Here is a 24,331-nt window from a genome sequence, read left to right as displayed (position 1 = left end):
TCTTATGTTATATATGTGTTCCGCTATCCTTATTTTTGTTTTTCTTTTTGTCTGGCCGATGTATTGAAGTTGACAGGGGCATTCTAGGAGGTATATGACACCCTCTGTTTCACAGCTGACTTAAACTCTGATGTTATAGTCTTTACCCGTGATGTTTGATTTGAAACTTTTTACTGATTTGGTGCTGGTAGATTTTAATTTGCAACCTTTGCAGTTACCACACTGGTGGAAGCCTCCATTGGTTTTCTGTGTTCTTGTCTGGTTTCTGTGTTCTTGTTGTTGGTACATAGCTTGAAGTGATTTCTTGTTTTAGGTTTTTGCTTTTTTGTATATTATCCTGGGTCTGTCTGTTATGATGGTTTTTAGTGCTTCATCCAATTGAAGGATGTGCCAGTTTTTTCTTAACATATTTTCTATCTGTCTTGAGTTGCTGTTATACTGTGTGATGAAAGCTGTTGTTTGAAATTTGTCAGTGTCTTCTTTGTTTTTATATTTTAATAAGTCTTCTCTTCTTATGTTGATGACTGTGGTGTTCTGTTTCTGCAGTTGTTTTTCTTTGTATCCTTTCGCTTGAAAGTTACATAACATTTCCTTGCTTTGTTGTTCGAATATTTCTTGTTCAGTGCAGTTTCTTTTAAACCTTCGGAGTTGTCCCCGGGTATATTGTTTATCCATTTGGTGTGGTGATTGCTGGATGCAGGAAGCATGTTATTACTTGAGACTTCTTTGATGTGCGTCTTTGTGTTTATGGTATTGTTTTTTATGTAAATTTCAAGGTCTAGGTATATGATTTTGTTCTTACTGTTCGAAGTGGTGAATTCCAAGTTTATATTATTTGAATTCATATATTCAGTGAACCTTCTTAGATCTTCTTCTTCCCCCTCCCAGATAAAGAAGACGTCATCGATGTATCAACGCCAGATGACGAGATGTTCTTTGTATATATTGTTGTTCCAAATGTTGTCGTCCTCCCACTTGGCAACAAATAAATTTGCATAACTTGGGGCGAGGGGTGTCCCCATCGCCGTGCCACACAGCTGCAGGTAGAAGGTATCGTTGTACCAAAAATAGTTGTGAGATAGGATGAACTCGATGTTGGCCATGATGAAATTTATTTGTTCATTGTTGAGATCTGTTTGTTCTGACAAGTAGTGACGGGTGTGATCGCATCCTTTGTCATGTTGGATGCATGTATACAATGACTTCACATCTGCTGTGCAGAGAATGTAATTTTCTGTCCATTGTATTGTTTCCAGTAGTTTCAGGATACCAGTGGTGTATTGTAAATAACTCTTTGGTACTTGTTTCCTAGCACGGCCACAATCGCGGGCATCGCGGGTAATTTTTAGTGGTCTGCGATGCGACCGACGCGATGCCCGCGATTTCCCATTGAAATGCATTGAAAAAAGTCAAAATCGTGTCGGTCGCATCGCTATGGGAAATCGCGGGCATCGCGTCGGTCGCAACGCATGCGATTTTTTAGCCCGCATGCGATGCGACCGACACGATTTTTTTACCTGCGATGCCCAAGATAATGATCGGTGTGGCCGTGCTAGGAAGCAAGTACCAACTCTTTTGTTGTGAAACTATTTGTTGGAGAAAGCTGTATGTGTGTATTTTGATAAGTTAGATGTCAATGATTGGAGACCAGATATGATTGGCCTACCAGGCGGGTTTTCAACGTTTTTATGAATCTTCGGCAAAAAATAGAAGGTTGGAATCTTTGGGTTCTTTTGTATCAGAAATTTGTGTTCTTTTTCATTCAATATTCCGATATATAGTCCTTCCTGAAGATATTCTGATAATTCTTTGCTGTATTGATTAGTGGGGTCTGATTTTAATGTTTTGTATGTTGTGGTGTCTGAAAGGAGGTTCTCAGCTTCTCTTTCATACATTTCTTTTGACATAATGACGACTCCTCCCCCCTTATCAGCCGGTTTGATGATGATTGAGTCGTCTGACTTGAGATCTTTTATTGCCTTTTTTTTCTGTTTTTGAGATGTTTCTTTGTATTTTTTGATTGTCAAAAAATACAAAGAAACATCTCAAAAACAGAAAAAAAAGGCAATAAAAGATCTCAAGTCAGACGACTCAATCATCATCAAACCGGCAGATAAGGGGGGAGGAGTCCTCATTATGTCAAAAGAAATGTATGAAAGAGAAGCTGAGAACCTCCTTTCAGACACCACAACATACAAAACATTAAAATCAGACTCCACTAATCAATACAGCAAAGAATTATCAGAACATCTTCAGGAAGGACTTGATATCGGAATATTGAATGAAAAAGAACACAAATTTCTGATACAAAAAAGCCCAAAGATTCCAACCTTCTATTTTTTGCCGAAGATTCATAAAAACGTTGAAAACCCGCCTGGTAGGCCAATCATATCTGGTCTCCAATCATTGACATCTAACTTATCAAAATACACACATACAGCTTTCTCCAACAAATAGTTTCACAACAAAAGAGTTATTTACAAGACACCACTGGTATCCTGAAACTACTGGAAACAATACAATGGAAAGAAAATTACATTCTCTGCACAGCAGATGTGAAGTCATTGTATACATGCATCCAACATGACAAAGGATGCGATCACACCCGTCACTACTTGTCAGAACAAACAGATCTCAACAATGAACAAATAAATTTCATCATGGCCAACATCGAGTTCATCCTATCTCACAACTATTTTTGGTACAACGATACCTTCTACCTGCAGCTGTGTGGCACGGCGATGGGGACACCCCTCGCCCCAAGTTATGCAAATTTATTTGTTGCCAAGTGGGAGGACGACAACATTTGGAACAACAATATATACAAAGAACATCTCGTCATCTGGCGTCGATACATCGATGACGTCTTCTTTATCTGGGAGGGGGAAGAAGAAAATCTAAGAAGGTTCACTGAATATATGAATTCAAATAATATAAACTTGGAATTCACCACTTCGAACAGTAAGAACAAAATCATATACCTAGACCTTGAAATTTACATAAAAAACAATACCATAAACACAAAGACGCACATCAAAGAAGTCTCAGGTAATAACATGCTTCCTGCATCCAGCAATCACCACATCAAATGGATAAACAATATACCCGGGGGACAACTCCGAAGGTTGAAAAGAATCTGCACTGAACAAGAAATATTCGAACAACAAAGCAAGGAAATGTTATGTAACTTTCAAGCGAAAGGATACAAAGAAAAACAACTGCAGAAACAGAACACCACAGTCATCAACATAAGAAGAGAAGACTTATTAAAATATAAAAACAAAGAAAACACTGACAAATTTCAAACAACAGCTTTCATCACACAGTATAACAGCAACTCAAGACAGATAGAAAATATGTTAAGAAAAAACTGGCACATCCTTCAATTGGATGAAGCACTAAAAACCATCATAACAGACAGACCCAGGATAATATACAAAAAAGCAAAAACCTAAAACAAGAAATCACTTCAAGCTATGTACCAACAACAAGAACACAGAAACCAGACAAGAACACAGAAAACCAATGGAGGCTTCCACCAGTGTGGTAACTGCAAAGGTTGCAAATTAAAATCTACCAGCACCAAATCAGTAAAAAGTTTCAAATCAAACATCACGGGTAAAGACTATAACATCAGAGTTTAAGTCAGCTGTGAAACAGAGGGTGTCATATACCTCCTAGAATGCCCCTGTCAACTTCAATACATCGGCCAGACAAAAAGAAAAACAAAAATAAGGATAGCGGAACACATATATAACATAAGAAGAGGTTTAACAACCCACAGTGTTTCCAACCACTTCCTAGAAAAACATAATAAAGATCCTACAGAATTAAAATTCACTGTGATACAAAAAATCCACAAAAACTGGAGAGGAGGAGACATCGTTATTAAAGATTTACTAAAAAAATTAAATGCGATGGATCTTCGAACTAAAAACCCTCCACCCACGTGGTTTAAACATAGATATAGAATTAAATGCCTTTTTTTATTAATTTTAAACACTTTTATTCACTTCATATAAATCTTCTGCTTTTCACACAAAAATACGAGTGGCACCTTGAAGATCAGAACCCATGAGGTTCCCACCAAAAGAGGACGACACATCCGTCCATCAACTTCCTGTTTTATCAATAAAGTTTAGAATAAAAAAGCGGACTTTTTAAAACACTGCATCCTTGAAAAAGTGCCCTTGCGGTATGAAACGCGTTGGAGCAGATTCACAGCCCACCTGCCTCACCACATCCAAGTACCCAGCAGCAAGAAGAACTCGGAAGCCGTGCCGGGACGCCGGCGAAGAACAGGACCCGACAGCTGCTCCCCCGCTGCCATACGGGAGAAGGTAATCAAAGCCGCGGCTAACACCGCAGCCGCCGTGCTGCACCGCCGGCTCTAGATAGGGTTAGACAGGGACACGGGCAACTCCACCTTTTCACTAAAATAGTGTAAACATTGGAATATCCAACCTTTTAACCTACAATTTTTTTTACAGGTGTCCACTCGTACATTTTATTCCTAATTATTAAACACACAGAGCGCTCCGATACTTCCATTCCATATTGTCATAAATAAATAGCGGAGCTGCCAACACATAGAGCGCGGTCCACACCTATATTTATAAGTGACAACTGACTACCAGATTATAAAACCACACTGCAATTCCTCCATATCTACATTCATTTATGCAGGGAGTGTTTATGATGTAAAAGATTAATTACATGCATCAGTTTTGATCTGTCTTTTTTATAAATGGAACAAATATTTTATAAATCGGTCATTTATTCTGGAAGCATTGGAAGAATATATTTTATTTAACAACTGGTATCAATATTGCATCAACATGAGATTAGAAATGAATCAGATTACAATAAGTATTATTGCAAAATACATAAAAAAAAATACACAATTATTCTGAAAATATCATCGTTATCGTCATCAAATAAAATCCCAACATATTACACCTCATTTTATAGAGCAATTTTTGTCATAACAGAGCAATAAATGTAACAACCAAAGTGACAATAGGAGCGATTACAACATATAGCGCTTCACTAATCTGATCGCAGTACAAGTTTGTTCTCAAAATGGACAAAACCGTGTGCACTGCAGGTGGGGCAGATGTAACATGTGCAGAGAGAGTTAGATTTGGGTGGGGTGTGTTCAAACTGAAATCTAAATTGCAGTGTAAAAATAATGCAACCAGTATTTACCCTGCACAGAAACAAAATAACTCACACAAATCTAACTCTCTCTGCACATGTTACATCTGCCCCACCTGCAGTGCATGTGGTTTTGCCCATTTTGAGAACAAATTTGTACTGAGATCAGATCAGATCAGTCCGACTTGTCCAAAGGAACTTGGAGGGGACCCTTACTAGCAAGGTAAGGAACAGCATTTAAGGATATTCCTGTAAATGCCGAACCTGTAGTTCTCTGAGGACCCTCTACAAGAGAGGTACATAGTTCATTGCAGAGAGTTGATTGATTACATGTATAAAATGTGAGGTATGCAACTAGTGTGGGGTGGGGATCGTAAGGTTGACTAGCATAAGGTCAACCGCTTTTGGTCGACAGGCAGAAGGACACGTGAAAAAGATCGACATGCATTTTAACATTGTCGACGTGTGCAATTGGTGGACATCAGAAAAATGTTGACACATGTCGACATGGACACGCCCTAGTTTTTGCCCATTATGCCACGGGCAATGCGCACTCTCGCGCATTGTCAATTACATCCTTTTGTCAGCCCTTCTGGCATCGGCAAGTGTAACTTGCCGATGCCGTTTCCCCCCGGATCCCGTTGCTCACAATGTCTCTGGGCACATTGCTTAGTGCATATCCAGCTTTACTATAGCACACAGAATGGTCATTGCTTTCTGTCAGTATAACCATAATATGTGCATAAAAAGTGTCCTTGGCAGATACAGGGCCAGATATATTAAGCTTCAAAAGTGATAAAATGGAGAGTGATAAACAGCCAGCCAATCAGCTCCTGCCTGATATTTTTCAAACACAGCCTGTGACATGGCAGGTAGGATCTGATTGGCTGGCTTTTTATCACTCTCCATTTTATCACTTTTGAATCTTAGTGCATCTGGCTGACAGTGTCTTATCTTTCTGGAAAGATGGCACTGCCAGCACAAGTATTGTTTTTTATCCCCAGACCTTATTGATACTGTCTATGAATACAGCTTTCTGTAACTTTAAGCAAATGTCTCATTGGTTGCTAGAGGTTCCAGCCTCTTATTCAGGGTTGCCGACTTTATTATTCTCCTCTCCGGGAGAAGCCCGGAGAGGAGTGTTTCAGTAGCCGCTCAGGGGGCGGGGCTTGAGCGTGACATCACTAAGCCCGCGCCCCCATGATGGTAAACCAGCGCAGTCATGGATCTCCGTGGAGGGGGCGGGGCTAAAATGACACGATTGTGTCATTTTAGCTCCGCCCCCTCCTCTGAGACCCGAGGATTGTGGCATTTTAATGCCGTGATCCAGGGGACAGCGGGGGTCCCCCCTGAATCCGGGAGGGTTGCCCACCCTTCCGGGGTACCGGGAGGGGGACCCGATTTTCGGGAGACTCCCGGAAATTCCGGGAGGGTCGGCAACCCTGCTCTTATTGTGACATTATTTACACACCTAAATGGCTTTCGTTGTATTTAAAATAGTTTCCAGAGATAGAACTAAACAATCTATCAAGCAAGTCGTGCCGTTCTGTCTTCCTGTTAAGACTGACTGCGCTGGCAGAGCCAGGATGTTGTACTATGCTATTTTTACATGTAACCTTTTATTTCTATCGGGTATCAGAAAATGCCTGAACACTACTATACAGTCTCCCTGGCCATCTATACTGCTAGACTCACTGGGCTCAATGCGGACTTGGATACAAATAGGCCCTAATAGATTGTGCATTGCATGTAGGGGGAAATACATGCATTCATCTGTATGCTGAGTTCTACTGCCCATAGATGTACACTTGGTTTTATATCTTTCACATGATCAGTGTGAATGTGCACCAGCCTTATACTTGAATTAAAAGATCCTTCTAAAAATAGGCTGACACTGCGGTCAGGTTATGAGGGAGGAGGGGAGGGAATAACTTGTATAATTAAAAAAATATGTACTTGTATATATGTAAGGGACAGCCCTAAAATGGGCTGCCTGGGCATTCCTCTGTCCAAAATAGGATACTGGGGGAATGTGATAAAGTGGAAGAGATAAAGGGGTTTATTCTGGTTCACTCCTTCTGGCAAATTCCTTCTTAGATGGACAAAACCATGTGGACTGCAGGTGGGGCAGAAGTTACTTGTGCAGAGAGAATAAGATTTGGGCGGGGTTTTACTTCAAAGTTAGATCTATATTGCAGTGTAAAAATAAAGCAGTCAGTATTTACCCTGCACAGAAACAAAATAACTCACCCAAATCTAATTCTATCTGCACATTTTACATCTGCCCCACCTGCAGTGCACATGGTTTTATCAATTAAGAAGGAATTTGCCAGAAGGAGTGAACCAGTATAACCCCCAAAGTATCGGGCAATCAGTTCTTAACTGCTATGGTTGAAAAGTTACAGTTAGGAGCTGAATGGCTGGTACTTGATCGTTGTTTTATTTCTCTCCAAGGCTTAGTACATCTGCCCCATAGACTGTAGAAAAATAATTGTTCATACCTGTGCTAAAGTTTGTAAATACCACTCACACGTACATGTCTCCAAATATAGACTGGCATGATGTCATCTTTTGTAAGTCAGATATCAACTCAGACGGAGACTTACTACACGTACATTGCTCTTGGCTGCCATATCCGTCTTTATCTCTGCACAGCACAGAGTACAAGCTACATCAGATGTGGTAAGTTCATCGAAAATGGACATAATGGGGGAAATTGACTAAGATGCTAGTTTTATTTCAGATGGGATGTTGCTATGCTATGGGCATCCAATCAGATCTTCCTATTATCTTCTAGAAGGTGACAAATAAATAAGTAGATTCTGATTGGTTGCCCATAGCAACATCACCTGTGAAATATAACTTGCACCTCAATAAATTTTTCATATATCTGCTTTTCAAACTGTTGTTTCAGCACAGTGGGGTAGATGTATGAAACAGTGATAAGGGAGGAGAAGTGATAAAGTGCATGGTACGTTATCACCGGCTAATCTGCTTCTAACTGTCCCCTTTTAAACCCAGCCTGTAACTCAACAGTCAGGAGCTGATTGGCCGGTGATAAAGTACCAGGCACTTTATCACTTCTCCCTTATCACTGCTTCACACATCTACCCCTCTGTGCTGAAAAAAACAGTCTACATACATCTACCCCAGTGTGAGATGGACATTAAGAAGCCCTAAGGGGGGGGGGGGGGATTAAATTATCCCCAAAAAAATCTTGCCATTTTTGAGTGAAAAAACATAGGGCCAAATGTAATAGGGTGTGAGAATTACAAAGTGAGAGATTTTGGGAGAGGCTTCTTCGTTTTTTAAAGCGGCAATTTAGAAATGAAGGCATGCATTTTGGTTTATGTAAAAAGCATACATCTGAATTATATTGCACAACCTAAATAAGCAAGTTCATATTTTGTTTTCTATATTGAAGGCCTGAATTGGATTGTGAAGAATTTGTAGTTGATATAAATAACCTGTCTGTGAGCCTTGGGATGGAGACGTTGGAGCCAGATATAATGACAACCATTTGGGTATCACACCAGATTTCTGCGCTGCAGTGCGTGAAAACAAGTAATTTCTATATTTTACCTGAAGGTTAGTCTGTCAGTGTCGTCGTTCATGGTTCATTGTGTTGATTGCAGATCTCCCTTCATGATCTTCCTACTGTACATAAAGGTTGTGACAATATTGGGGCAGGTTATTTATCCTGGTGTTCCCAGTGGAAAGAAAGGGGTAAATTTACTAAAACTTCTTAAAATATATTTATTTTCAATTATTATAGTCTAGCATCTAGCAAGTATGTAGCATTGTTGGTCGCTGAACCCCTATCCTTTGTTATACACATTTTTTACCTTAGCCTCTTAGCAGGGCCGTAACTAGGGGGGGGCTGGGGGGTCACGCGCACCGGGCACTGGAGGGGGGGGGGGGCGCTGTCAGGTCCGGGAGACAGCCAGCGGGGTTTCGGGGACTGATGTAGCCCGAGTCCCGCTGCTGGGCCACCGTATTGTAACTGTTTCTGTTAGCTACCCCGTCGCTTGCGAGCGACGGGTAGCTCGCCGGGTGCTCAGTGGCTCGGTGCTTACTTTACGGTAAAGTCAAATAGTGACCTCCTGCCGCCAAGCGATGAAGCGCTTCCCGACGGCGGAGAGGCAGGAGGTCACTATCTGACCTCCTGCCGCCAAGTGAGGGAACAGCACACAGCAGCACTTGCCTTCCCATCCCCAGCGCTAGAAATCGCGCTTTATTCCTCCTCCTTCCCTCATGCCTCATGACATGCCGTCAACACCGCTGCTCCTCCCAATCATCTCCCTGCATCTGGTAATCGATGTTTCATTTTTAAACTGTGTCTGACTCCAGCCTGCATACCTACTGATGTATAATGGATATCATGTGTGCACTGTGGCAAATGTTTAATGACTCATTAAAGTTTAATGAGTCATTAAACATGTCATATGCCACACACATGATGCCCATTATACATATGCCCCACACCTTGATGCTCATTATTAAGGAGCATCAAGGTGTGTCGCATATGTATAATGGGCATCATGTGTGTGACATATATGTTTAATGGAGCATCACGCTGTGGGGCATAATATATGTATAATGGGCATCATGTGTGTGGCATAAGTTTAATGGAGCATCACGGTGTGTGTCATGTATAATGGGTATCACAGTGTGCGTCATATGTATAATGGGCATCACGATGTGCGGCATATGTATAATGGGCATCACGGTGTGTGACATATGTGTAATGGAGCATCACGGTGTGGGGCATATGTATAATGAGTATCACGGTGTGTGGCATATGTATAATGAAGCATCATGGTGTGTGGCATATGTATAATGGAGCATCACAGTGTGCTGCATATGTATAATGGGCATCACGGTGTGCGGCATATGTATAATGGAGCATCACGGTGTGGGGCATATGATTAATGAAGCATCACAGTATGCGGCATATGTATAATGGAGCATCACGGTGTGTGGCATATGTATAATGGAGCTTCACGGTGTGCGTCATATGTATAATGGGCATCACGGTGTGCGGCATATGTATAATGGAGCATCACGGTGTGCGGCATATGTATAATGGACATCATGTGTGTGGCATATGTATAATGGAGCATCACGGTGTGTGGCATATGTATAATGGAGCATCACGGTGTGTGTCATGTATAATGGGCATCACGGTGTGCGTCATGTATAATGGGCATCACAGTGTGCGTCATATGTATAATGGGCATCACGGTGTGCGGCATATGTATAATGGAGCATCACGTTGTGGGGCATATGTATAATGGACATCATGTGTGTGGCATATGTATAATGAGCATCCAGGTGTGGGGCATATGTATAATGGAGCATCACGGTGCGGATCATATTTATAATGGGCATCACAGTATGCGGCATAGGTATATTGGGCATCACGGACTGCACTTTTGGGGTCATGTATATTGGGCATCACGGACTGCACTTTTGGGGTCATGTGTATCTGGCACTGCACTATTGTGGGCATATGTGTATCACACCTCCATTTTCCATGGCCGCACCCCATGTGGCTACAGCTCTTAGAGAGCTGACCATGCCCTAATAGCGGAAAAAATGGGGGATGTAGCCTCGCAGGAGTACCACGGTAGTAGATGAACGCTCTAATTTTGGGCGCGTGCCTTCGGCACGCGCAGATGTCTCCTCTACTCTGCCTCCTCTCCTCTGCCTCCAGTGTTGGGAGGTATGTTTGTGACATATTGGACATTGCAGTGTGTGGCATATTGTGTATCATTCAGGGACAGTGTTCTATCCAGTGGCAGCAGCAATTAACTATTGCTTATAATGTGTACTGGGGGGGCATTACGGTTTGTGGTGTAATGTGCTCTGGGCATTACGGTGTGTGCTGGAATGTGTACTGGGCATAACGGTGTGTGCTGTAATGTGTACTGGGCATTACGGTGTGTGCTATAATGTGGGGGGGGGCACTAAATGAATGTCTTGCCCCGGGCACCAGAAACCCTAGTTTCGGCCCTGCTCTTAGGGGATAGCTGACACCTTATAAATAAGGGATTACTTATATACGTATTTTTTACTTATTATTTATTGTGGCCTATTTTACCTAAATATTAGAAGTAAAAATACACAAATGGAGCCTCAGATGAGCCACAGACAAAACCAAAGAACACATCGAAACCCAATGCCCCCTACGTAACGTAACTGGTCGGTTTTGGAGCGCTGCGCCTTGCACAGCACCGTGTCTTCCTGCATGAAAACATGTGACGAAAGCAATGAAGACACAGCTGTTCTGGAAGGCGTAGCAATCTCCCCAACTCACAAACCCCATGAAATGCCACCAGAAAAGCCATTCAAAACAGAATGTACTCTTAGGGGGAGGAACAGACACTGGGCAACACAACCAAGATCTGCCGCAATAGCAGACCATCATTGTTATATACGCATGTGCAGGCCTTCTCTGCGGGCACCTTGCCGACCTGCACAGTCAGAGTGGTGCTCACATAGGGGGAAGGAGGGGGGGGGGGGGGGGGTGGCTACAGCAGGACATGGGAATGCCCAGTGTTTCATGGGGGTCCCCATGCAAACGCTGGGCCTTCCCATGTAAATGAGGATATGATGCAGTGTTCCGGGGTGGGCAGCTGACGTCACATGACTCAGCTGCCCGTCCTGTCTTCGTCTGGTCACACGCAAATATAAGTCAGTCTCCACTTATTAATATTTGCGAGTCCATGAGAAATCATTTGATGGTCCAATGATTTCTGCTGTGGCGGGACACGCAAGGGGATAACACATCCCCTTGCATGGTTGCTGGGGGATGCAGCGGCAGTTGGGGGGGAGGGGCGTGTATTTGCCAGGTCGGGCTCTCTGTAAGCTGCAAGCTTTGAAGCTTATTGAGTAAACCAGAATGAGGGCCTTGGTCACATCAACCAAACCCAGCATCCTTGATAAATAGGAAATACCCGCCAATAACATTCCTGCGATCGCCATCGATTTCACTGAAGTATACTGCTGCCAAACAAAGGTAACAATGGTTAGCTGTATCATAAGAGTGGGTTAGGTCATGGTCAGGGTTCACTGGAAGGAGAAGAGATATTTTACAGACACCTTTTTATTGCAGTGAAATGTGATGCTCCGAGTATCCGGCATTCCGTTCAGTCATCCCGTGAGATAAGACTTCAGCTGGGTGGCATCGGACAAGTGAGATATCGCCAGATTGACCTAACTCAATGGCACACTGTAAGTAATGATGCTCAGAACAAGAAATAACATTCCTCATGCTTTGTGTGATAACTGGTCATGCTACAACCTATACCCACTTTCCATTGCACATACTGGTAATACAATATTTAAATATAATTAAAGAGCATCCTACGTAATGACACCACAACAGATGCATTTACCATGGATGTATACGCTCACACTGGCCGGCCATTTATTTCGTGTCCCCTTTGATTGTCCCCTCGCTTGGACGGACATTTTTTTTTTCTTTTACTTGTTTCACAAAAATCCTCATTGCTCAGCTTCCTTTTATCATAGAGTAATCTCCGTGCTACTTCTGGTCAGAAGCCACCAGCCTTGGGGAGGGGGCAAAGGCACAGGATGGTGGCTGCCCAGAGTTACAGATAGGCAGAGGGGTTAGGGGAACACATGGGTATTAGAGATGATGGGTGCACATCGGGAGATCAGAGGCGGAAGCACTTATGTGGAGATGGGTCGGAGGCACTCATAGGGAGGGGGCAGAGGCATGCTTGCTGCAGCAGGAGGCAGAGGTATGTTTGGGGAGGGGAAATGATAGGTGCACATAGGGAGGTAGATGTCAGAGGCACTCATGGGGAGGGGGTACAGAGGCACTCATGGGGAGGGGGTAGAGGTATGTTTGGTGAAGCAGGAGGCATTGGTACTTCAGGGAATAGAATGATATGCACATGGGGAGGTAGAAGTCAGAGACACTCAAGGGGATGGGGGTCTGATGTACACTTGGTGAGGCAAGAAGCAGAGGTACACATAGGGAGGAGAGCTGAAAGGTGCATATGGGGAGGTACGAGACAGAACAGCACTCATGAGGGGGACAATGGCACTCATGAGGGGAGGCAAAAGCATGCTCGGTGATGCAGGGGGCAGTGGTACATATGGGGAGGGGACATAGAGAGGTACAGTAGGAGACAGAGGCACTCATTCAGCCTAATATGGCATCTAGTACCAGCACTGCTTTATTCCGTACATCTAGCCGCATCTGGCATCTAGGATAAGCAGTCATATTACCGACAACCAAAACCCGGGCAGGACAATGCCTGTCGGGAATGGGCCCCATCTTTATCCCGCCCTGTCTTCATCCCGCACTCACAAATGATTTCTCCTGCAGCGGAGACAGGAGATGTGTCCTTGTTACACATCCCCTCGCATGTTAATTAGGGGAATCAGCAGCAGCGGTGAGGGGGCGGGTAGCATCTCTGGCGCTCAGTAAGCTGCGAGCTTCACAACTTACCAAGCAAACCAGAATTATGATGCACTTGGTGAGCCTCCCAAGCATATGTCCATCCTCTTAATTCTAGTTCTGTCCAGTGGTGGCTTCAGAAGGGGGGATATGGAGGGGGAGGGGGGGGGGTTGCTCAGCACAGTTCAAAATTCAAATAGTTAGACCGCAACAATGGTGCCATTCTAAACTGATTCACTGTCAGTGGGTGTGACTCCCCTATTTGTATTTTGGACTGTTCTACAGCCCCCCTGCTGGTACTGTCCCATCTCCTTTTTATGAATTCATGACAAAAAATCCACTGCTCTATTGGTACAGTAGCTACTGTACTTCTTTGATCTATTCCCAGCACCCACCATTCTCATCTGAACTGCACACATTACCTATTTGGGGTGGCATGGGTTTCCTTAGAGTCATATCTGATGTTCCTCTTTGTAGATCAGCTTCAGTTAATTATAGAGGTCCTCAGGCAGCGCTAGTTCCTTTCTCTCTGGGGGAGGGGACATATATAACAAGCGTGGTGCAGTTAGTGGCCCTTATCACTGACCGGACCATTGGAATTAGAGCAACATAATGTTTGAGGGAAGCGCAGTACTGGCAGCAATAGACATTGGCTGATGGTGGCCAGTTACTAACAATATAGTCATTTTGTGTGACTGTTACATTTTCCCAAAGTGATATTACCATTTCTACCATAGATTAATGTAACAAACATGTCGGCCACTGTGCCACTGCTGGAAACATTGGTGCCGACATCATATGTAGTCCAGCAAAGATGTTTACATGCATTATGTTTTCACTGCCGATGGGAAGAAGAGTCGAAAATACCTCATGGTGAGTCTGCTAATCTCTTTATATTATATCCATTGACAAACTCCGATGTTCTTATCAATAGCTGGCTGTTACCCGTAACATTGACTTCGCTATGTGAATCTAACCTGTAGTGTTTTCCTATGGTTCCGCACGTCTCCTTATGGCCCCACTGAGCTGTGACAATGGGATGTTACAACATCCTGTCCGCCCTAGGCAGACCACAGTGACTGCTGGGCCATGGCTGGACGGAACAGTAGCTGTAGTTCAGCTTTATATAGTGTTGGTAAGCATGATACAGAACTAGGGCCTTTATTCTGATCGGTGCGGCCGGAGCCGCATATGCGGCTCTGACCGCACCAGGCGAATCCCCGCCTTCCATACGGATCGCCACGGCCGTCCGTACGCGGACATGTGGCGATCCGCATGAATGTGTACGGGGATACGCCTCCTCCATGGTGGGAGCAGCCCCTGCATTCGATGGTCGCCGAACATCGAATGCAGGGCCGCACGCTCCACCAGGTCCCGCAACACAAGACCACACGGACACTTGTCCGTGTGAAATCTTGTATGGGGGCGGGCAGCTGACATCCGGCGATGTCAGATGCCCGCCCTGTACCCACGCGTCACGGCCTCATTACCATGCATACGCCCCGCGTTTGCATGGGAACGCCCATGAAACGCGGGGCGTATGCATAGGGAAATGAGGCTTAGTAGCCCCTCACGCCCCTATCCACCCCCTTTGCGCCGGTCAAAAAAAATGTGCGGCGATTTCGCCTGCACATGCGCAGAGTGACCTCTGCACATGCGCAGAGCGACACCATCGGCGGAACGGCCGCAAGCGGCCGTTACCGCTTAGATCTGAATAAGGGCCTAGGTTTTGGGTTGAGTTCTTTAGGATAGAAATTGTGAATTTTGCTAGCCATAATATGGATACAAATATGTACAGGAGATGCTGAATGGGGGCTTTAATGTAACTTGCAGGAAATGGTTTACATTTATTGCACAGACACACAGTCGCACTCTTCCTCCGTATTGTGTCCAGGCCATGGGGGTTACACCAGTTATCTATAAAGTCTTATTTTAGACAATGGTGTTGTGACAGTAGCCTTTATTCAGATCTGATCGCAGTACAAATTTGTTTGGAAAATGGGCAAAACCATGTGCACTGCAGGTGGGGCAGATGTAACAAGTGCAGAGAGAGTTAGATTTGTGTGAGTTATTTTGTTTCTGTGTAGGGTAAATACTGGCTGCATTATTTTTACACTGCAATTTAGATTTCAGTTTCAACACACCCCACCCAAATCTAACTCTCTCTGCACATGTTACATCTGCCCCACCTGCAGTGCACATGGTTTTGCCCATTTTCCAAACAAATTTGTACTGCGATCAGATCTGAATAAGGGCCAATGAGAGCAGATGTGTCTCCTAATCTTTGTGATTTATTTATCGATTTCAGAATTAACTGGAGCGCCTGATATTTTTGTTACCACTAAGAAATCATCACCTGGCAAACAGCTCGTTACTGTTGAGTGGAAGGTAATTACATTTCATGTAGAAAATGGCAAACTGCTTTCAGGTTCAACTGATATATATATATATATATATATATATGTGTGTGTGAAACCGTTGTTTTCATTTGACAAATGGTGTTATTACAGACATGTCTACCAGTCTATAGAATATTTACTTAAAGCTAAATAAAGACCCATCTTCCCTTTGTGACTCTTAAAGGTTCTAAAAGGTTCCTTTGATGCATTTATCCGAAAACACAACTGTCGCAAAACTACTGCCTTGTGCAGTTACACTGGACACTGCGCCGCAGCTCACTACTTCCTGCTGCTACGCTATTCCCCTGAACCAATCCCGGCACGGCTTACCCAAAGAACTAATCCATGTTCCCAGCTGTGACACAGGGGGAAAACCATTCATAATCACTCACCATCAAAGGGTTTCCCCCTCTAGGCAGCCGAAGAGTACGTCTAGATTTGCTCTAATACCCAACACTGCCGGATGGCCTCTTTCCCATGAGATATGAATCACATAGATGCATCTATCCATGCTGCACATCTGCCTTAACAAAATGCATTCAAATAAGGAAGTCTGTGAAGAAAACACTGACAGAGTTTAAAAGAAATGTAATTAAGAGAAACTTCTTACACTATGGCCCTTATTCTGATCTCGGCGGTACGGCCCGCGTGCGGCCGTACCGCCGATGTTTTCACTCTGCACATGCGCAGAGGTCACTCTGCGCATGTGCAGGCGAAATCGCCGCACAAAAAATGTATACACCGCAAAGGGGGCGTATAGGGGCGTGAGGGGCTTAATAGCCTCATTACCCTATGCATACGCCCAGCGTTTCATGGGCGTTCCCATGCAAACGCGGGGCGTATGCATGGTAATGAGGCTATGACGCCAGTGATGGGGGCGGAAAGCTGACATCGCCGGATTTCAGCTCTCCGCCCCCATACAAGCTTTCACACGGACGATTGTCCGTGTGGTCTAAGCTTGCGGGAGCTGGTGGAGCGTGCGGCCCTGCCTTCGATGGTCGCCGACCATCGAATGCAGGGGGCAGCTCCCACCATGGTGGAGGCGTACGCCCCACCATTTTCATGCGGATCGCCAGCCGTCCGCGTACGGACGGCCGTGGCGATCCGTATTGTAGGCGGGGATTGGTTTGTGCGGCCGGAGCAACGTATGCGGCTCCGGCCGCACAGATCAGAATAAGGGCCTATGTCACAAATCTTATCAGAGGTCAAGAGTGTGTGACTACAGGCTGATCCAACTTTGATGTAATGTCCTTAAAAACAAGTCAAAATGAGACTCAGTAGTGTGTGTGGCCTCCACGTGCCTGTATGACCTCCCTACAACGCCTGGGCATGCTCCTGATGAGGTGGCGGATGGTTACCTGAGGGATCTCCTCCCAGACCTGGACTAAAGCATCAGCCAACTCCTGGACAGTCTGTGGTGCAACGTGGCGCTAGTGGATGGAGCAAGACATGATGTCCCAGATGTGCTCAATTGGATTCAGGGCTGGGGAACGGGCGGGCCAGTCCATAGCATCAATACCTTCATCTTGCAGGAACTGCTGACACGCTCCACCCACATGAGGTCTAGCATTGTCTTGCATTAGGAGGAACCCAGGGCCAACCGCACACAAGGGGTCTGAGGATCTCATCTTGGCACCTAATGGCAGTCAGGCTACCTCTGGCGAGCACATGGAGGACTGTGCAGCCCCCCAAAGAAATGCCACCCCACACCATTACTGACTGCCAAACCGGCTATGCTGGAGGATTTTGCAGGCAGCAGAACGTTCTCCTTGGCGTCTACAGACTCGGTCACGTCTGTCACGTGCTCAGTGTGAACCTGCTTTCATCTGTGAAGAGCACAGGGCGCCAGTGGCGAATTTGCCAATCTTGGTGTTCTCTGGCAAATGCCAAACGTCCTGCATGGTGTTGGGCTGTAAGCACAACGCCCACCAGTGGACGTCGGGCCCTCATACCACCACCCTCTGACCGTTTGAGTAGACACATGCACATTTGTGACCTGCTGGAGGTCATTTTGCAGGGCTCTGGCAGTGCTCCTCCTGTTCCTTCTTGCACAATGGCGGAGGTAGTGGTCCTGCTGCTGGGTTGTTGCCCTCCTACGGCCTCCTCCACGTCTCCTGATGTACTGGCTGGTCTCCTGGTAGCGCCTCCATGCCCTGGACACTACGCTGACAAGACACAGCAAACCTTCTTGTCACAGCTCACATTAATGTGCCATCCTGAATGAGCTGCACTACCTGAGAGGTAAAAAGGAAATTACACTAAAAACATTAAATCCCTTCTGGTTTGGGAACAGTGCTTGGCTTAGAGAAGGCATGTCCAAACTATGGCCCTCCAGCTGTTGTGAAACTACACATCCCAGCATGCCTTGCCATAGTTTAGCATTCCCTAATCGCAAAACTGGGGCAAGGCATGATGGGGCTTGTAGTGTCACCACAGCTGGAGGGCCATAGTTTGGACATGCCTGGCTTAGAGTCTCCCAGACTTATACACAGACCAGGCAATGTGTGTTATAATGAGTATTTTTGTTCTTGTTTGTTCCTACAGTATCTCAGACATGACGATGTGGATGGATACTTGGTAACAATTCAGAGACTGCCAAATAGCTGCAATTACAATATCACCTTAAGGACAACAAACACATCCTTACACATCAACCTTTCTGTGGCTTTCTTCATGGTCTTCCTCAGTGCTTACAACAGAGCAGGCAGCTCCGCCATAGCCAGCTCTGTGGTCCGTCCTTTATCTGTGGCAGGTGATAGATCACATTTATTATTATTATTATCATTATTATTATCATCATCATCATCATCAGCAGCAGCAACATGGGTCAGACATTAAGAGACATAACAGACTGCTTACATTTGATATAGTGAGATAAAAAAAATCCAATTACTCAAAAAGATGGCTTGTACCTTGTTATGGTTTCAGATCTGTTATCTTTATTTTATGTTTTATATGCTCCACTATTGGACTATTTATTAAGTCTAAAACTACATAGAAACAACAGTTCCATATGGTTTAGGCAATACTAAGTACAGTTCCTGTTTAACAAGTGCCTAATGCAGCAAATACCGAAAGATATCGTCTTAGGGGCCCATTTATTATTGCGGGTAAATCTCCCAAACGCCCGCTTTTGGGGATTAGCTGCAAATATTAAATATCCTCCGAATGTATCAGGAGGTACCGCAGCAAGACTCTCCAATACCTCTCTGCAGCAAGACTCTCCAATACCTCTCTGCAGCAAGACTCTCCAATACCTCTCTGCAGCAAGACTCTACAATACCTCTCTGCAGCAAGACTCTCCAATACCTCTCTGCAGCAAGACTCTCCAATACCTCTCTGCAGCAAGACTCTCCAATACCTCTCTGCAGCAAGACTCTCCTATACCTCTCTGCAGCAAGACTCTCCTATACCTCTCTGCAGCAAGACTCTCCAATACCTCTCTGCAGCAAGACTCTCCTATACCTCTCTGCAGCAAGACTCTCTTATACCTCTCTGCAGCAAGACTCTCCAATACCTCTCTGCAGCAAGACTATCCAATACCTCTCTGCAGCAAGACTCTCCAATACCTCTCTGCAGCAAGACTCTCCAATACCTCTCTGCAGCAAGACTATCCAATACCTCTCTGCAGCAAGACTCTCCAATACCTCTCTCCAGCAAGACTCTCCAATACCTCTCTGCAGCAAGACTCTCCAATACCTCTCTGCAGCAAGACTCTCCAATACCTCTCTGCAGCACGACTCTCCAATACCTTTCTTCAGCAAGACTCTCCTATACCTCTCTGCAGCAAGACTCTCTTATACCTCTCGGCGGCCCTGCATGTGCAGACCCCCCGGCCCTGTCCCTGCGATAGGATGTTATATTACAATGCGATCCTGGACGGTAATATTCCACCCAGATCGCACTGTATATGCGATCCTACTTTAATGGGCCCCTTAAGCTTTTCTAAGCATGACCATGTTACACTGCATGTGAGTAAAATGGAACACGTTCAGAGAGAGAGTTAGATTTGGGTGGGGTGTGTTCAAACTGAAATCTAAATTGCAGCGTAAGAATAAAGCAGTCAGTATTTACCCTGCACAGAAACAAAATAACTCCCCCCAAATCTAACTCTCTCTGCACATGTTACATCTGCCCCACTTGCAAAATATGCTTTGCGATCCTTACTGAATGAGGCCCATGGCCCCAACAGCTAATGCAAACTTCAGAACGTATAAGCTGCTGTAGCTTATAGGATAGCTGATTATACATATTGGTGTACACTGAAATAAAATGTTCTGCGTATTTTATGTGTTACTTTGTATTCCTATAGATTTGCCTGGAGAGATATTTGCTACGCATACAAACAGCACAATATTTCTGACATGGAACCCATTATTCCAATGTGATTTTGTTGTAATCAATTGGGGCACCAGCTACTTAGAAATGGAGTCAGAAATTGTTATGGAGAGAATCAACAACTATTCCATTCCAGGTAGCCCTATTGTATTCCTGTGTAGGGGTTAGCAGTCGCTCTAAAATCTGTTAAAAGAAAGATAAAAATACTTTAGTGAAATACATTACAAAGGATCAGGATGCTGCACATTTCAGGCAGCGAGATTTCCTATCTCCGAGTGCATCCGGCGTTCCAGCCAGGTAACTACGTAAACGCAACATTTGCATGCATTAATGGCTACAGGAGGGTGAGTTATGGTGCCTACACACTTAGCAATCCCCGGGCATTTTCAATGCGATCTCACTTAATCACTCAATGCCCATACATTGCTGTGTGTGTGTAGGGGCATAGAAATAGCGATGCACGGGCGACGCTATCACCCCAGCGATTAATATCTAGCATACTGGATAAATCTAGTTAATCGCCAAGGTCAGTGTTCTCTGTAAGACCGCTCAGCGGCACATCACTGTGCAGCGCTGTGTGCTGAGCAATCTGAGCGTTCTAGCATGGCTCAGAACTCTCATCTCCCCGTGTGTAGGCCTCTTTAGAGTGGGACAAGATTCCTGTTCCTTTTCTTGCAGTCAATGTCATGCTTATACTATCCATGTAAGAGAATAGGGCAGAGGTTCCCGAACTTTTTTGAATCATGGCACCACTAGACCAAAAGAGACTTATTGAGAACATTTGAAGAATATATCAAATCAAGTAAACTGTGTTCTGTTTGTCCAAATATTTTATGATTGGCAGCCACAAGCTCTGGTTTTGTCTATTGCACTGACCATAAATAATTTTAATTGGATCAGAGCGATGAATCCAAGGCACCCCTGCAGGTGTCCTGGAGTGTCACATACATTAAAAATAAAAAAGCTTCTTACCTAACCTAATGGCTTCTTTGCTGCTATAGGGGACTACATGATAACTACATGATAAGATGCTTGAAGAAATCCTATTACACATTATTTACCTTCTGACAGCTTACTGAGTTACTCAGTGTGCGCTATACTGCCATAAAATTCCAGCTTATATCACTGACAAATCCTAGGCCCACATACAATTGGAGGACTTGACTTTCATATCGATATGGTACCTCCCACTGACTAGCTAGACCAGGCCTGGCCAACCTGTGGCTCTCCAGATGTGGTGAAACTACAAATCCCATCATGCCTTGCCACAGTTTTGCTAAGAGAGTGTTAAAACTGTGGCAAGGCATGCTGGGATTTGTAGTTTCACAACATCTGGAGAGCCACAGGTTGGCCTGTCCTGAGCTAGACAGTAGCGGGAAGTTCCTTGCTGCCCATCTACACTGATGCATAGATGTCTCTAACATTATTTCCTTAATAAAATCATTATTAGAGTAAAAACGATGTAGGTCTGTCCAATACTTTCATTGTTGTTTGGTAACATGCAGGGCCGTTTCAGAGGATGAAGCGCTACATGATAATGCTATACATATATGACTCATGTCAATGTCTGGACTCCAGAAAGGAAACAACCTTTGGCATCACCTCTATTTATCCAGAAGAAGGAGGTATGTGTGGTGCTTATCGTATTGTCAGATAGGAGAGGACGAGCTCCTGCCATAGTATGTATATTAAAAATAAAATAGTGCATTAAACGTTAGAATTAGTAAAAGAGGAAATGGGCATATGGGGGGGGGGGGGGGGGTGCATGGGAGAGATTTATTTCTTTATTTACAGTCATCTTTAAGCTAACAAATGGAAATCCAAATTGCCAAGACATTATTAACCTGATCCTTTATCCAGGAGTAATTCATTAGCTCCTAAACTTTGTGCTGCCTTTCAGGCTGACACGATCTGTGCACGATTACTGAATTCATACAAAGAACTTGTTTTATATGAATTCATTCATTTCACCCAGTATTACAGGTTATTGCTAAGGTCAGGATCAGACAAACATCTCATAAGCTTGCTGCTGGTTGCAGGCATCTGCGTTGGTCATCTCCTCGGGTTGCCTATTCTGGTCTCAGGATTTGCATTGTTATACAGTACGTGGCCAGGGTATAAAGCTACCTCTACTTGACTCTCATGTTTGTCCTTTTTGGTATTATCCTGGGACAACCCATGTAACCTCTAGTAACTTCCTAGTGTTGGCTAAAGTTTGTATTGCTCAGGCTTGGATGCTCAGCCCTTTCCTTCATGGGCAGCCCTTGATAATGTTACATTCGCTCATGAACACTTGTGTGTCTTAACTTAGTGTCCGATTCAATTTGTTAGAGTCTGGGCTTAATGTTAATTGTCTACCCTATGGCCAGGATCCTTCTGACTCTTATACCCTGGTCTCACTGCTAGGGAGCTAGGTAATTGATAAGAAAGGTGTTTCACCACAGGTGATGGCAATCCTACATTACCAGGGAAGTCCAGGAACAGAGCATTTTCTCCCTCATGGAGAAGGTCAGGTAGGCAAGTATGTTGTTACACTAATCAATACCCATTATATTGGCAGTCATATTAGGGTGATTTTGGAGTAAATCTGTGATGCCAATTATGAATATGACATTGGTTTTGCTATGTTGGCTCTAGTTTTTGAAATATACAGACAAGACCTTGAGGACCGGTTTGGCCATCCCTGATCTACAATGTTCCAGTAGATTTCCATATTCATGATGGCTAAGTTCCTTACTTATTGCAAATATTAATGATCTCAACAACTAAAGCTAATTTGTAAAAAAAAAAAAAAAAAATTCATTAAATTTTTAATTCAGCAATGCCAAAATATCCTAAATTTGATAAGAATCCTTGGTAACTAAACTTTTGAGCACATTAATATACTGCTGTGAACATACTGACATGTATTTGAAGTTCCTAGGAAAGGTCCAAGCAGTATTACTGTAAGAAATGTGACAAAAACATCCGCTGTTGTGGAGTGGGGAGATATTCCTGAGGTGGACTGTCTGGGTGTCTTATTGGGCTACAGGATATATTGCAGAGACACCTTGAGAAACACCACTCTAGGTAAGATTAGATCATGCATTGTCCAGACAAACCCAGATATTTTATATTTAGGATGAAGACATTTGTATTGTCACTGTAGGAATACTATAAGAGTTTAGACAGATAGCAATCAAAATTGAGGCAAATGTACCCTGCAGAATTACAAGACACAATAGGTCATATGGACACTGTGTAACAGGCAAAAACAGGATTTTGGTACTTACCTGTAAATCCCTTTCTCTGACTCCATAGGGGACGCTGGAAGGCAGGTTCACATTGGAGTATAGATGGGCAATTAGGGGAGCCGGCACTTTAAATAATTTGTAATGTGTGGCAGGCTCCTCCCCCTCTATACCCCTCTACTCCACCAGTTAAGAAATTGTGCCTGAGGAGAGACTGTAAAGCCAACTGTAGAGGAGGATAGAAGCAAGACGAAACAAAACCACACAAACACACAGAACGTAAGGCAAAGATGCGGCAACAGCTGTCATGAAACTTAAACTACAGCAGGAAAAATTAAACTAACAGCGCAGGGTGGGCATCCAGCGCCCCCAATGGAATCAGAGAATGGGATTTACCGGTAAGTATCAAAATCCTGTTTTCTCTCATAGGGGTCTCTGGAAGGCAGGTTTACATTGAGGTCATCCCAAAAGATCCCATCCTGGGCAGGAGAGCTCTTTGTTTTCTACAAAACAGCTCTACCAAACTGCGCTCCGTAAGCTGCAAAGGTGGCTAAACCAAATAGTGTCCCAAAAAAAGCCACAAAACAGAAAACCCCCAGGAAGCCACCCAAGAAAATCCTATGGAATGTGTGGAATGAGCAGAAACAGAGGATGGACACTACTGCGAAGCAGCAGCATGCACCTGTGTAATGACCATTCGGATCCAATGGGCTATAATCTGTTTAGACACAAGCCAGCCAATCTTGTGTGTGTCAAAAAGAACAAACAAGGAA

General features: G+C 44.1%; 1 protein-coding gene across 1 annotated transcript in view; it reads left to right on the top strand.

Moving 5' to 3' along the window:
* Positions 1-24,331, top strand: part of LOC146020013 (leukemia inhibitory factor receptor-like) — a 52,118-nt gene that overhangs the window by 10,498 nt on the left and 17,289 nt on the right. The window contains exons 3-11 of the mRNA XM_083152758.1: positions 7,710-7,839; positions 8,582-8,745; positions 12,275-12,393; positions 14,329-14,464; positions 15,900-15,979; positions 18,535-18,742; positions 20,303-20,464; positions 21,834-21,953; positions 23,245-23,397. Of these exons, the coding sequence (XP_083008884.1) occupies positions 7,710-7,839; positions 8,582-8,745; positions 12,275-12,393; positions 14,329-14,464; positions 15,900-15,979; positions 18,535-18,742; positions 20,303-20,464; positions 21,834-21,953; positions 23,245-23,397 (1,272 nt within the window). The remainder of the gene's footprint in view (positions 1-7,709; positions 7,840-8,581; positions 8,746-12,274; positions 12,394-14,328; positions 14,465-15,899; positions 15,980-18,534; positions 18,743-20,302; positions 20,465-21,833; positions 21,954-23,244; positions 23,398-24,331) is intronic.

Source organism: Crinia signifera, chromosome 1, assembly GCF_055691185.1.
Source record: "Crinia signifera chromosome 1, ASM5569118v1, whole genome shotgun sequence".
NCBI classification, from domain to species: Eukaryota; Metazoa; Chordata; class Amphibia; order Anura; family Myobatrachidae; genus Crinia; species Crinia signifera.
Note: the sequence above shows the minus strand (reverse complement) of the source record. Positions and strands in the feature narration are given on the sequence as shown.